Source organism: Sprattus sprattus (genome assembly GCF_963457725.1).
Source record: "Sprattus sprattus genome assembly, chromosome: 9".
Lineage (NCBI taxonomy): Eukaryota > Metazoa > Chordata > Actinopteri > Clupeiformes > Clupeidae > Sprattus > Sprattus sprattus.
Genome location: NC_137928.1, coordinates 10839990 through 10854701, shown reverse-complemented (window position 1 = coordinate 10854701; position 14712 = coordinate 10839990). Strand labels below are relative to the sequence as shown.

At 44.9% G+C, this 14712-nt stretch overlaps 1 protein-coding gene across 1 annotated transcript in view; it reads left to right on the top strand.

The window, feature by feature from the left end:
• The window catches only part of foxo1a (forkhead box O1 a), a 36670-nt gene extending 29156 nt beyond the window's left edge, over positions 1–7514 (top strand). Inside the window, exons 2-4 of the mRNA XM_080844772.1 lie at positions 1195–1389; positions 1803–3213; positions 3786–7514. Of these exons, the coding sequence (XP_080700898.1) occupies positions 1195–1389; positions 1803–3167 (1560 nt within the window). The 3' untranslated portion in view covers positions 3168–3213; positions 3786–7514. The remainder of the gene's footprint in view (positions 1–1194; positions 1390–1802; positions 3214–3785) is intronic.
• Positions 7515–14712: the final 7198 nt, after the last annotated feature.

Sequence of the window (14712 nt, the reverse complement as noted above, 5' to 3'; positions counted from 1 at the left end):
GGCGTATGACGCATTGGAACCGACTGAAAGTGTGTTGCCTCAAAACAGTGCAGACTGAAAAGAGTTCCTATTTTTGTTGCGATGTGAACAATATGGTATGAAAATGTGTCCATGGGAAATATACACTCCTTTATCAGAGATTGCTTCCCCCCCCCCCCCGCTGTTTCTCGCTTTTCTTTTCTTTTTCATTGCCTACAAAAAGAACAAGAGGAAAGACAGAGTTTCACTATGCTGTGTCAGCCAGTGTTTGTGTTAGGTCTCAGACATCATGGTTTTCTGTTATTACGCGCCCTTTTTCCGCTCTTGTAGCTGGGTTTCGGTGAAGAGACATCAGTTTGGTTCGCTCCGTATCTACACACCTGGATCAAACCAGTTCTTCTCGTCCTACCCACTCATCCACACACGTTATGGATCCATGCATCTGTATGCTATTGGCCGATAGATAACAGTTTAGCTGTGACGAGATACTGTATTGCAGATACTGTTTCACTCTTTTGCTATCGATGGGGTATTGTGTACAGCGGATGTACCTTTATTTTGGCGATAGATAACAGGTTACGTGTACAGATACTCTTAGACCTGCCGTGTTTTTGTCAGCTATCGTATGTCTAAAATGTTCTTACAGAAGAAGGCCCTTTGGACTTGGGTACATCAATAACATTGTGTGTGTGTGTGTGTGTGTGTGTGTGTGTGTGTGTGTCTGTGTGTGTGTGTGTGTGTGTGTGTGTGTGTCTGTGTGTGTGTGTGTGTGTGTGTGTGTGTGTGTGTGTGTGTGTGTGTGTGTGTGTGTGTGTGTGTGTGTGTGTGAAATCAGTGAGATGCATTCAGGATGATGTGAACCACCACAGCACAAGTTGACCTTAAGTGGTCTTTGTCCCTGTGTTCGGTACTGAAGCGGACATAAACAGAACACAGGATTTGCACTGGCGATTGGCCGTCAGAAGAGTCATTATGATAAAAGGGCACACACCTACATCATAAAACATTGCATTTCACACTCTCACACACACACACTCACACACACAAACTTGCACACACACCTCTCATCTATCTCTCTGTAGCTTGTTCCGCCCTGAATGAAGTATGTTAGCAATGTAATATTTAATATTTATGTGAATTTATCAAACCGAAACATAATGACAACCCTCTCTCCCTCTCTTTCTCGCTCTCTCTCTGTCTCTCTCTCTCTGACAGAACTCCATAAGACACAACTTGTCCCTGCACAGCCGTTTTGTGCGGGTGCAGAACGAGGGCACAGGCAAGAGCTCCTGGTGGATGCTCAACCCAGAAGGGGGTAAGAATGGGAAGTCTCCCCGCCGCCGCGCTGCCTCCATGGACAACAACAACAGCAAATTCGCCAAGAGCCGAGGGAGGGCCGCCAAGAAAAAGGTAGAGCACCCTTAGGTGGAGGCAGAGGCAGAATAGAATCCTCGGCCACCGTACACAGGAATCAGGACTGAAAAATAGCATTTTCTTTTTTAGTTTCATTTTGTTTGTTAACATCTTCTAATCCAAAACTACTCCAATTCCAAAGAATACCACAAGAAATCTCAGCATGAAAACATTAACATTTTGTTATGTTTGTCACGACGAGTGTATAAAAAATGCGCAACATCCTTTCCCATTCAACTGATTTTTCTGAGCACTTCCCTTGGATAGAGTTCAAGTGCGCATTCTATTCTCCACACTTTTTCTGTTCTCATATATGTGAGTTAAGTATGTAGCAGACATATCTCACATTCCTGAGGTGGTAACTTGAGACCTCTGGGTTTCTCTCTGTGTCTCTCTGTGTGTTCCCACAGATGGCCCTACAGGGTGGGCCTGAGGGCGGCGCAGACAGCCCTGGCTCCCAGTACAACAAGTGGCCCGGCAGCCCCAATTCCCATAGCAACGACGACTTTGATACCTGGAGCGGTTTCCGCCAGCGCACCAGCTCCAACGCCAGCACGCTCAGCGGGCGCCTCTCGCCCTTCATGCCCGAGCAGGACGACCTTGGAGACGGCGACGTGCACATGGTGTACCCGGGTGGGCCCGGAGCCAAAATGGCGGGCACTCTCCCCAGTCTCTCGGAGATGGCTGGCTCACTGGGCCACCATCACCACCACCACCACAGCTCTGAGAACGTCATGGAGAACCTACTGGACAACCTCAACCTGCTCTCCCCGAATAATGCATCGCAGGTCGGGCCAGCGGGGGCCGGAGGAGACAGGGCTCCCTCCCAGGGCTCCGCGCAGTCCTCCCCCTCCCCCATGATGCAGTCCTCCCCTTCCCCAATGATGCAGTCCAGCCCAGGGTACCCTACACAGTACAGCTCCCCGAGCCTCGGTGGCAGCCAGCCCCAGCCCCAGGAGTACCGCAAGTGCTTGTACGGCCAGGCCAGCATGAACACCCTGTCGGCCATGCCCATGCAGCCCATGTCCGAGAACAAGCCTAGCTTCGGACCCTCCCTGGGCCAGTACGGCTGCCCGGCAGGGCTCCTGAAGGAGCTCCTCACGTCCGACAGCGAGTCCCACGGGGAGCTCATGTCCACAGTGGACACGGTGGTGACCCAGTCAGGAGGTGGCGGGGGCGGGGGCGGGCGCATGCTTCCCCTTTACAGCAGCCCTGGTGGGGGAGCTGGTGCCCAGCATGGCCGCTCCGAGCTCATGAGTACCGGAGGTCAGTCGCACGGCAGCCACGCCTTGCCCCCGCCGCACCCGCACGCCCACGGCGTTGTGCACAACCAGGGCCCCCCGACTTCAGTGGCCATGAACGGCCGTCCCATGCTGCCCCTCGCCAGTATGAGCCATGGCTCGGGAGGACCAGCTGGCCGCCTCGGCACTGTCAAGACCGCCTTGTCCATGCCCTTCAACCCTGCTGCCCACCTGGGTGGTGGAATCGGCGGTGGGCCTCTGACCTACTGCACCCTCCACAGCCCCAACACCAACGGTTACGGGCGCCCGGGATCCCTGCTCCAGCACCAGAGCCAGCACTCACACCTGGAGAAGCTGCCCAGCGACCTGGACGACATGTCCATCGAGCGCTTCGAGTGCGACGTGGAGTCCGTCCTGCACGACACCATGCTCATGGACGGAGACTCGCTGGACTTCAACTTCGAGCCGGTGGTGCCCCAGCAGGGCTTCCCGCACAGTGTGAAGACCACCACACACAGCTGGGTGTCAGGGTAGAGGACAGGCCAGGGGGGAGAGGGGGCTGCACTCTTGTCACTCACAGGTAAAGAGCCACGCTGGGGCGCTTACGTTACGTCAGTCAGATTTGTCCTTGCCAATTTCTCAAAGCCATCCCAGGTGGTAGCCTGCCTTTAGAATGGATCTGCCCCTGATTTTGTATAGATTTGGTATTTGTTACTCTCAGGATATCATCACCAGATCAGAGCCAAGGATGCAATTTCCTTTCATATTGCTTTGTTGTGGTGCAACCATCATTACATGCTAGAGAAACTATCTGTTAGTTATGGTGAGTTGTAGCACCTAGCGCAGTGCCTCTGGGAGTCTCTGACTAGGGAAGTTCATGGGTCAGCAGCTACCATTGGACCTTCTAGGCCTAGGCCTTGGTGGTGTTGAATGTGTTACATATAATGTATTGCTATTATTATTATAATTATTATTATTATTATTATTATTATTATTATTGTTATTGTTATTATTATTATTATATTATTTATATTATATGTTGGAGCTTAGATATCACATGACGTTCGTATTGCCTGTAAAGTTTTGGACCTAAACGTTGATCTCTTCAAACTCCCGGTAACTTATCTCAGCACTGCCTTTGCTCTCTTCCAGCTTCAATCCATATGCATCTCAGAATGGAACACGCCAACCCCAAGGAGGCCATCCTCATCCACCCAAAGATTGTGTCCTCGAACTCCTCTGGTCGCTCATCTAAAGCCCTCTGCTCCTGTGGCTTGTGGCTGCTCCCGAGGACATTCAGACATTCATTCAGGTTCAGGAGGACACTCTTGTCTTTTGTTTTTGCCACTGTACCACGTCGTCACAACCAAGTGCCAAACTCTTTGCCTTTGAACTTCAGAGCCAAAATTGATGTGCACTGTTAATGTTGCCTTCTCGCTGCAGTTGATGATTCATAATACCAGTGGATCGCACTCTGAGGAGTGTTGTGTTTTTTTTGGGGTTATTTTTTACAATTGCAACACACACAAGCATACATACACACACACACACACACACACACACACACGTTCTCTCTCTCTTACACACACACATACACAAACGAGAAAAAATGCACACATGCGTCTCAGTGGGAGATCATTTTTTTATATTGATTGATATAATAGCTGAAATATTTGCGCTGAGGCCTTTCTCACACCAGCTCTTAAAATCACCCACAGTGCCCCATGTCTACAACAAGCACCCTCTGAAAGAAAATGACATTCCTTTCAGTTTCCTGTCAGGACATTAAGCTCACCAGTCGGATCAATCAGTCCACATTCACTTCTCATGAACCCCCCCCCCCCCCCCTTTATCTATCCACCTTCAGGCACTTCTTTCGAGTCAGGGCCTTCCAGGTGTAGCGTTCCCCAGAGCAACAGTCACAGAAGTTCTAGAGTTTGAGGGCTTCTGGAAGGAAAACTGGAATATGTTGGTTGTGTGCTGAAGGAAGGGTTGGCATTGCCTCGGTATGTGCCACTGCCAAGGGTCGGGTTTGGCCAAACAGCCCTCCCCGCCTGGAAGTTATGCTGTGTCTGAGTCTGGGCCAGATCTGTTTCAGAGTCAGTGTCTGTCAGGGAGGCCTCTCAAGCTACGTTGTCATGATGATTTTTTTTTTATTTCATTGGTTGTTCTCTTAGTTAGACATTCTTGATTTTATTTTTGTGTTTGTTTGTTGGTGTTGTGTCGCTTTTTTGGGGGGGCTTGGCTTGGACACGTTAGAATGAGGAGTGTTTTTACTAGGTCATGTACAGAACGTTTACATTGTGCGAGTTAGACATGTCTTTTTGTTTTGTTTTTGTAATTTGGGAAAGAAGAACTGGATTTTCAGTGGACTTATTCTCACACTTTGAGGGTGCTTCTCAGTTGGACTTGACCTGGCTGTTTCCATATTTCTTGTAAATACCTACAACACACACACACACGCATATATTGAAAACGTAAAGTAGATATATATTGAGATTTTTATTATTGTTGTTGTTATTTTTGGTTTGATTCAGCTGCAAATTCTGCACGCACACGTCGCAAGTGTTCTGTCTGTTCTAAGTAGATTCTAAGCAGAGTTAAGCCTTATCGTTATTAATATTATTCTGGCGAATGTAGTAGTTCTGAACTACTGGCTGGAAGCTGCCTTGGCCACTGCAGATATGAGGGTGTCACTCCCTCAAATCTGTGGAGAAAGTCAAACTTCCCTCCCTTTAAGAAGGCTTTGAGGGAACGGTTTGCTTTTCTGATGTCTATTTATTTGGTGGAAGGAGATTTCATATGTTCGTAGTATGCCTCAGTTTAACACGTAGACGTGCTCGTTACTATATTTCTCCCCCCTTCCGGGAGCCGTGACGCGAAACGTGCCGGCGTCGTTGACGTGTTTCGTTTTCCTTATATGAGCTGCCTTTTTTCAAACGTTTAGGTGATTGTGTCGAAGTAGCTTTGGAGAGGGTTTGTGGTTTTTGATCGGATAGTCTGCAGTAACCCTTCTACCTCTGTCAGGCTTTCCATCCTCTGTTCTCGCTGCCTTATATCATATTCCCCACCCACTCTCCACCTCCTTGTCTGTCTCCTCTGTTCCTGCTGTCACCGAATTTGACACATTTGCTAATCTAATGATGCAACATGATCCCACTAATTACTTTGGCTTCTGTCGTTAATTAAGGATTAATCAACTCTCGCTCTTCAGTGCCTCTGAAGAGCCAGAGAAAGTGTTACCCAAAAGCTGACGAGCCTTGTGCATCACAACGTGTTGCCTTTTAAAGTGCTCTTCGTTGACAAATATATAAGACCCTAACAATCGAGTGATGACATCATACTTAACAGCTCACGAATTATCTTATTTAGACATCTCCCATGTATGCATTCTCTTTGCATGGTGCAAATAATGGGCAAGACATTGTGCAGTTGCTCAAAGTTGGAGAGCATAAGAACTCACACTGATACTTATACAACCACAGTCAAGATATATTTAAAGTAGTAAAGCTATGAAGAGAGGAGAGTAGAGAGAGGAGGAGGAGGAAAATACTGTTGCAACTCTTTTGCAAATGCCCTGAGCAGTCCTGATCTTGCTTGGCTGTGGGTTTGGCCCTCAGCAGGTGGATCAGATATTGAGATTGACATTTAGGTTAAGTCGTGAAAATGGCTTCTCTGGAGGTTGTTATTGAAGCGGGCCACACTCACCCGACTAACTGATTCCCAATAGCTCATCAGCAGTGTAAATAACGCCTTTCATTTAAGCGCTGCAGCTGGTAGAGGAGATTGAAGTCATTGAGGTTCCTGTCTAGTGTCTGTCAATGTTGTACCGCTAAGCTCAGAGAAAGCCAGAGCAAACTCACACATGAATCCTTCTTTGTAAATTATATGTGCAGGTCACTCATTTCACCATAATCATTCTATCATCCAATGTCAATTTTAAAAGGATGCTTAAAAATATATATTATTATGCTTTGTATTAAGAAGTGTAAATGATTGCTTTGTGAAATTTGCAAGTGATCATACCTATGCATTTTCATACTTTAATTTTTATTTTTTTTTGGCTCTCTGTTTTTCTGTATTTTGTTTTTACTGATTATATAAAATGTTTTATGTATTATAGCATTGTGGAGATGTTATGTCATTGTCATAAAATGTTGGTTTCAAATAGTTATTTGAGAAAAAAAGATATGAAGTATATTTAGAACTACATTTACATGCTTTTTTTGTAAACTGACACTGTTATCCTTGTATTCAGCAGCAGTTTGTAGGAAAAATAGAAAACAAAAAAATACATAAACTTATTGTCTAAGTACAGAATTGGAAAAAAAAATATTAATTGTCTGAATTATCTGTATTCAGATGGTGGATTTTGGACCAATTTTTTAGAAGAGAAAATATAAATTTAAATATTGCACTTTTACCTTAACATACATTTTATAACATGTTCCTCATAGAGAAACTAAGAAGTGAATCCATGAGTTATTTTCAAAGCAAACTGTTACATTTTATTAACTTATACACAGAAATGAATCGATTTTCAATCAGAAGAATATATATCACACAATGTGCAATTTGTTTATGTATTAGACAAAAGAGAAGATTTTAAAACATCTACATAACATCAAGGGGGTAAGAAGGAGAGAAGGAGTGTTGCCGTTTTGAAATCATTTGACTGACGTGATGATGTTGATGTGTATCTACCATTCTATTTCCTTATTGAAGCTTTTTGGCAGTGAGCAAGATAGATTTCTGTCAGGTGGCCATGACGTGTAACATATTTACCAGAACGCCTGTGAGGTCGCTCCTTAAATCAGAAGCCTGATGCACTTGTACCATGATGCAAGAACAGAATTATGTTGCCGCTGTATGAAGCCATATGTGTACATAAATTATGTTACATAAAAACCGTCAGAGTGTCTGCTTGTTTATTCTCCGCCTGCGCTGGTTTGTGTACTTGGTGTGTATGCATGTGTATCTATATGTGTGTAAATATATATATTACCGTGTGTGTGTGTATTTGTATGTTTATGTGTATGTGTGTGTGTGTGTGTGTGTGTGTGTTTTGTTTGTGTGTGTGTGTGTGTTTTGTTTGTGTGTGTGTGTGTGTGTGTGTGTGTGTGTGTGTGAGAGTGTGTGTGTGTGTGTGTCTTGACGTGTGTATGTGTGTGTGCGGTGTGTGTGTGTGTGTGTGTGTGTGCGGTGTGTGTGTGTGTGTGTGTGTGTGTGTGTGTGTGTCTTGACGTGTGTGTGTGCGACAGGTTTGGGTGAGGGAGGATTGAGGGTGGCTGGACTGGCGGGTGGCTGGCTCCACATCTCAGAGTGTCAAATGACAGGATGTGTCTCTGAACTCATCACCACTGACTGTGACTTGTGACGGGCTTTCATCTTCTCTGCTCGGAGCTAATGATATTTCATGGAGTCGCGGCGCCCAGGCTAGGCCTCTCAGTACCTGCAGGGGGCCTAACACGGGTAGTTATGGTAATGGTGTTTGGGGGGGGGGGGAGGCTTGCTGATGGCTCTCTGAGGTCAAGGGCTACCCCCACCCCCCACCCCCGACCCCAACCCCCTCTCCTGACATGTTGAGCTCATAAGTCCAGTGGAGACGTTTGGGGAGACATCCAGCTTCGATGCTTCCACCTCAGCTCTGGATCATCTTTGGGTCATGGGGTTTAACACGGGACCAAAGGAGTCCCTGAGTTATGACTTTAAATAAAGGCCGGGGCTTAACACTAAAAGGTCTATATCCCTCGTCCGGGATATTTTTATTTTTTTGTCAAAAAAAATGTTAAGCTCCGCGAGTTTTCGTCTTAGAGACATAAAAAGAACAACCACAGAAACATTGAACCCTTTTCTTTTATAATATATACAGTTCAAAATTTTAAAATAAATAAGCGCTTTGTCAGAGGAATAGAACTGATGTGTTGCACTTTCTAGTATCTGAGTGGCGTTTCTGCTGCTAAGGACCCACCCATTAGCAAATGACAGCTATTCATATGATAAGGAGATGGTGATTCAGTGATCTCCATTGGGTCATGGTGTGGCAAGATTCACTCCGGGGGTTTTGGGCCACAAAGACATTCTAGGGCCATTAGGATATGGCCTTTGTCTTTGTGAGAGGTGTCACAGGTTTGTTCACACCAACTCATCAATATGCATTTGTAGGGGCACAGATTTAGGAATGGCACAGGACACTCTGAAATTATAAATATGTGGTAGTGAAACAAGACATACTTTCTGAATGCTAAACTAACATGTGTTTAGCCAACACCTATGTTTACAAGGCTCAGAAATAAAAAGTCTTGTGAATAAATCTTTACAATGTGTTTTTGTACAAAGTCTGAGCACCTCTGAAACAAGGTTTTTCCAAGGGTATGTTTACATTTGATTCAAATTAAACTTTTTTTTACTACATTCCTTTTACTTACATGATATTATTGCTGAGGTCTTCTAGAATAGAATCATATATTCCATTTGTGCATCAATGTTTTTAGTTAAGCAAAATGTACAAAAACATCAAGACAACTTAGAAAAGACAACTTAGAAAAGTCTAAAAGGCCTTGGACCTTAGAGTGTTAAGGGCATCTGAAGACCGACTACCCACCGTCTCTGACCCCTGCTTCACATCACTACTTCACAATCAACATTGTCATCCAAAACAGAAGTGGTGCAGAGATTTGGGGCTAAGTCATATTGGGGATTTATCCCAAAGCATTAATGCTGTGCCACAGAGAGAGAGAGAGAGAGAGAGAGAGAGAGAGAGAGAGAGAGAGAGAGAGAGAGAGAGCTGTCTAAACTATGCCTACTCCTGTGTCAGGACTGATTCAGGGCTCTCTTTCGCTCGGTGTGTGGTGTGAGTAAGAGTATGGCGACCCAGCGGCATTTTTCTTTTCCCTTCCCCTCGTTTCCCCTTCCTTCAACTTCTCCCTCCCTCCCTCCCTCTCTCCTTCCCTCTCTCTTTCTCGCTCTCTCTCTCTCTCAGTCAGCTGAACCCAGTTACCCCTCCGCAAGCACTGGCTTGGATCCGCTCTAGTCCCTTCTGGCCGTCTTTTAACCGATAAAAATCTGTCTGAGAGGCGTTATGGGTCAGAGCCAGATGGTACCAGAGTGAGCAATTATGTTTGAAAGCTGAGGGGGATCACGACTCTACCTTTGATGGTCTCAAGACTGAAGGAGTAAATATTTGGAACAGTGTTTTTTTTTTTTATTACCTCCTTGACTCAAACATGTCGGTCTTTTGTATTGTATTTGTAGTGAGTCGGTTTTTGAGCCAAAGTCCTTAAAAAAAAAAAAAAAACCTTGAAGATCAGAAGCGTAGTGAAACTGCATCAGTGGGGTACAGTTCATCTGAGGATCCAGAATCGCCAAGTCTAACAGGTGGTATCTCCAGATCTCAGAGTTGTTGGCTTCTTAAACCCCCCAACCCCACCCCCATTCCAGTCTTCACCTTCTCATCACCATGACCTAAAAAAGAGAAAAACACACACACACACACACACACAACACTGGAGTATTTCATTTTTTTCATTTTCCCTCCCTCCCTCTCTCTCTTCCTCCCTCTCTCTCTCTTTCTTTCTCTCTCCTTCGCCCCAGGCAGAGCATAGCGGTGTGGTCTGGCGATCCCTTTAAACGGTGTGTTGACAGACAGAGAGGGAGGCGAGGGCCCCTGCTGCACAGACGGCTGTGGAATGCAGCAAGGCCGGGTGTGGCGCCCAGCCAAATGCGTATGCAATCCTTATGTTCTCCTGGGCGCTGCAAGTGCATGTGTGTGTGTGTGTGTGTGTCTCTGTGTGTCTCTGTGTGTGTGTGTGTTGACTGGAGGCCTCATTTAAGGGGAGGCCAAGTGAGGATAAACCCCTTCACCCTCATCCCTCCTCCCCAGATCATTGAGTTCATCCAGGACATTGCCTCCACTCTCTCTCTCTTTCTCTCTCTCTCTCTCTTTCCCTCATCATGAATTTTAACAAAAAGACCTTTAAAAACAAACAGACAGCCACAGGCCTCGAGCCGTACTTTATTATAAATGGGTGAAGTAACATTTGCACATGACCTGTACAACCCAAGTCCTATCCCTTTGTTTAAAGGCTTGTGTGTATGCTTGTGGTACACCCTCCATGTGAGAGAAAACTCTGGAGCGTCTCAAAGGTTCACTGAAGGACACTGCTTCAGCTACACACACACACACACACACAGTTCATTTCCAGAGACAAATTACAACAGGAAAGTATGAGTAAAGTACTGGGGAAATGTGTGTATGATATACACCCTATTTGAAGTGATATTTTCTCCTCCACTCCTCCCACTTTCCCTCCCTGTCTCAGTCCGGAGATAAAGGTCCACCGAGCATTTAGGAGCTCCGCAGGACACCAAGTTCACTCTCTTGGGGCCCCATGACAAATTGTTTTAGGAAAATGACACAGTTCCACTCTAATTTATTTTCTGTAAGTCCAACGGAAAGACTTTCACATGAGCTGTAAAACTTCTCAAATATTAGCCTTCGTGGGGCATGGCGATGCAGTAAAACATATTTAGAATTTTACAACGTAATGACAAAAAAGACCGCAGCATATCACGTCCATAAAGATTCACGGTACTTCATAAACACATGACAATGACAACATTTCAAAAAGTACATGAAAATGTTACTTTCAGGCAAATTACATTTTGCTTATAAAATATCTAGTATGCATATTACATAAAATGGTATTATCACATTTGAAAATGTCACTGCACCTGACTGTAGTAAGATAATGCCCTCTTGTGATATGATAACTCCACTTTGCTGGACTGACTCACTTTGTGGACTGATCGGCTAAATTCCCTCTGCTGTGGAAGACGTGTGTTTGCCTGGTAACACTGCCTCTGGGGGATGACTGCAGTGGCACTGGTGCCCTGTGGAGACGCGAGAGGGGCCCCCTTCGCTAGCTGCCGTGCCCATGTCTGTGCCTCTCTCCAGGGCCAGAGGAGAGAGTAAATGAGCCTCGGTGTGAGTCCGCGGGGCATCTGGTAAACCCAGGCGGCCCGATACGGAGCCAGGGGAAGGGGGAGAGCGCGCAGTGAGCGGGGATGAGGGCAACAGGGAGACGGTAACCAGAGAGAGAGGATGCCATGAAGAAAGCCCCCGGTGCTCATAACATGAACCTCCAGGCCTGGTAAAGTGCAGGTCACAGCTGCCATTTGCTATGTGTTCCTGTTGCTCAGCTACACAACCTGGAGCTAACAAGAGCTAAGATCATGAATTTGTACTCCTTAAGCGTATAAACATGTTATTTATTGTATACTACTGTAAAATGTCAAACCACTGACCAAAAGTTCATATTCATTCTTTGTGTTTTTTTATCAATATTGCTAAACCGGTTTTGTTGCGGACACTTAAACATCTTCACCTCAAGTCTCATGGTAGTTCTACTACTAAGCACCTCTAAATACCTCAAAGAAATGCAGGCGAACAGATGGATATGAAACAGATATAAATATAAACAGATGGACATAAAACAGACGTTTCACTTTAGGACGGTGTGAAAAGTGGAGTGGAGGAGGGACGCTTTACCGACAGTTTTATGACATAAACCTGAACTGGTCCCAGGGCCCACACCACGCTGCCAACACATTTGGGCATCGTTTGAATTGTTTCACTCGAAGGGGTCGTCATATTAAATAATTCCTTGGCATGGTGCCAAGAATTCCCCCCAAGCATTTGGGAGATATCTCTGCTTTTTGTCTGTCTGGCAAAGAGCCCGTGTGTGATTAGCATGTGGTGAGTCTTCATCCTGTGGAGGCATCTGAAACTGGTTAAGGGGCTGACGCATCAGTCTGCTTTTGAAATGGTCATAAGGAAAAGCGAAAATGACTAACAAAGTCCTCAAACAATGGAGAGAGACGAGGGATGAGGAGACTGGTGGGGGTGGGGGTGAAGGCGGAGAAAGAAAGAAAGAAGAAAAAGAGAATATGACAAATGTCATAACAAACTCAATCTATCAATCCACAGGGAGTGAGATAAAGACAGAGTTAAAGAAAGTAAGAGAGGGACAAAGAGAGACAAAGAAAATAATTATAAATGGTAAGAATGACTAGGTAACTGTTCAATAGTATACATTATTGTTGCAATCAGCAGTAATATGATACATTGGTTGTGTGAGAGATTTAACATTGTTTAATACACTTCTTAGCATGACTTACCACCTTGTATTCATCCAGTATTTCTCTGAATATTGAGTAGGCCTATATGTCATGTGTGTCATTTTGTGGTGGAAACAACATCACTATGATTAACAAACAATTGGCACCTGTTTCAGCACCATATATTATAAACTGAGACAAGTCTGTTGACTGCCAGGTGCTACAGAGAGAGTTTCAAATGCCCAGTTAGAGAAGTCATCAGCTATTAGTAATATTTGGTGAAAGATGCTTGGATCTATTTCATTAACAGACCTTTAGACCGAAACCAAAATCTCCATTTTTCAGTAAAGCTGATGTAAGTGATACTTAAAGTCATGGCCAAAAGTTTTGGCAGTGACACAAATTTTGTGTTTACCACTTGATTTACGATTCTATTGAATACTGAAGAGCAATTTCATATACATATACATCAAATTTGTGGAAGAAGTCAATGTGTTGACCCCTTAACTTCTTCATTTCACTCTGGCATGCTGGATATCAGCTTCTGGGCCAAATCCTGACTGATGGTAATCCATTCTTGCCTGATTAGTCCTCAGAGTTGATCACAATTTGTGGGCTTCTGCTTGTCCACTGCTTTTTGAGGATTTACCACAGGTTCTCTGTGGGATTAAGATCTGGGGAGTTTCCTGGGCACGGATGCAAAATGTGATTATGTCCGAGTCACTTCATTATCACTTATGCCTTGTGACGTGGTGCTCCATCATGCTGGATAATTGCGCGGACCATCACCAAATTTCTCCTGAATCATTAGGAGAAGTTGCTCTTTGAGGTTGTTTTGATACCATTCTTTATTCATGGCAGTGTTTTTGGACAGAATTGTGAGAGAATCCACTCCCTTGGAGGAGACACAACCCCATGGATGATCATGGATGGTCTCAGGATGCTTCACTGTTGGCACAACACAAGACTCGTGGAAGCGTTCATCTTTTCTTCTCCGGACGATCAATTTTCCAGGGGTCCCAAACAGACAGAAAGGGGCGTCATGCAAAGCGATTATGGCTGAACGTGTTTTCTTCTTTGAAGGTAACCATTGCTAACACAAGAAGACAATGATTTCAAGCACTTTTTCCCTCTTTTTATAGCAATCAGTCTGCCCTTATAATCCAATTAGAATGACAAAGGTATTTTACCTGACTTGGACTCGTTCATACTTTCCCTGTGCTGATGATATGATTACTGAAATGACGATGGCTGGTCATTTTGTGCTAGGGTCAAAATTCAGTGAAGGTTTTAGTTGTGTTTTTTTATGGCAATAAAGTTCTTAATGAAAATGCATCTGATCACTCTGCACAATAATCTAGAAATAATGTGAATCACCACCACGAAAACTGAAGCAGCCAAGTTTGATGACACTGACAAAACTTTTGTCGATGACTGTACACTAGTCATCTCATAACTCACGAGGGTCTGTCATTTGCATCTAAAATGGCCACTGTCTGGCTGTCCCAACCAATCAGGAAGCCTCCGAGGAGACAGGCATCCCTACATGCCAATTATCTACAATGCACACATCACTTTTAATGGAAGGGGTGGACTTGGCAGTGTCCCAAGTGTGCAAAACCTTTAAACATCACTTAGGTGTTGTACTTCTAGGTTAATACGGTTTGTCTGGCATCAGAGCCTTCTCTAGGCTGCATCCATGAGTTATGTTTACTGTATCTGTTGTTAGTTCCTGTATGTGTTGTTATTTACTGTATCTGTTGTTATTTACTGTATCTGTTGTTATTTACAGTATGTGTTGTTATTTACTCTATGTGTTGTCCTGGCAAGCAGTCTTTAGCGGACTCTGGAGCAGCTCTAGCCCTGACCTGGGATCAGAGGTCTGTCCTTCATCTCCTCAGCTAGTGGCAGTCGGGCCTAAGCAAGGGCGTGGGCTGAAACCGTAGGAGCTGCAGGCGGC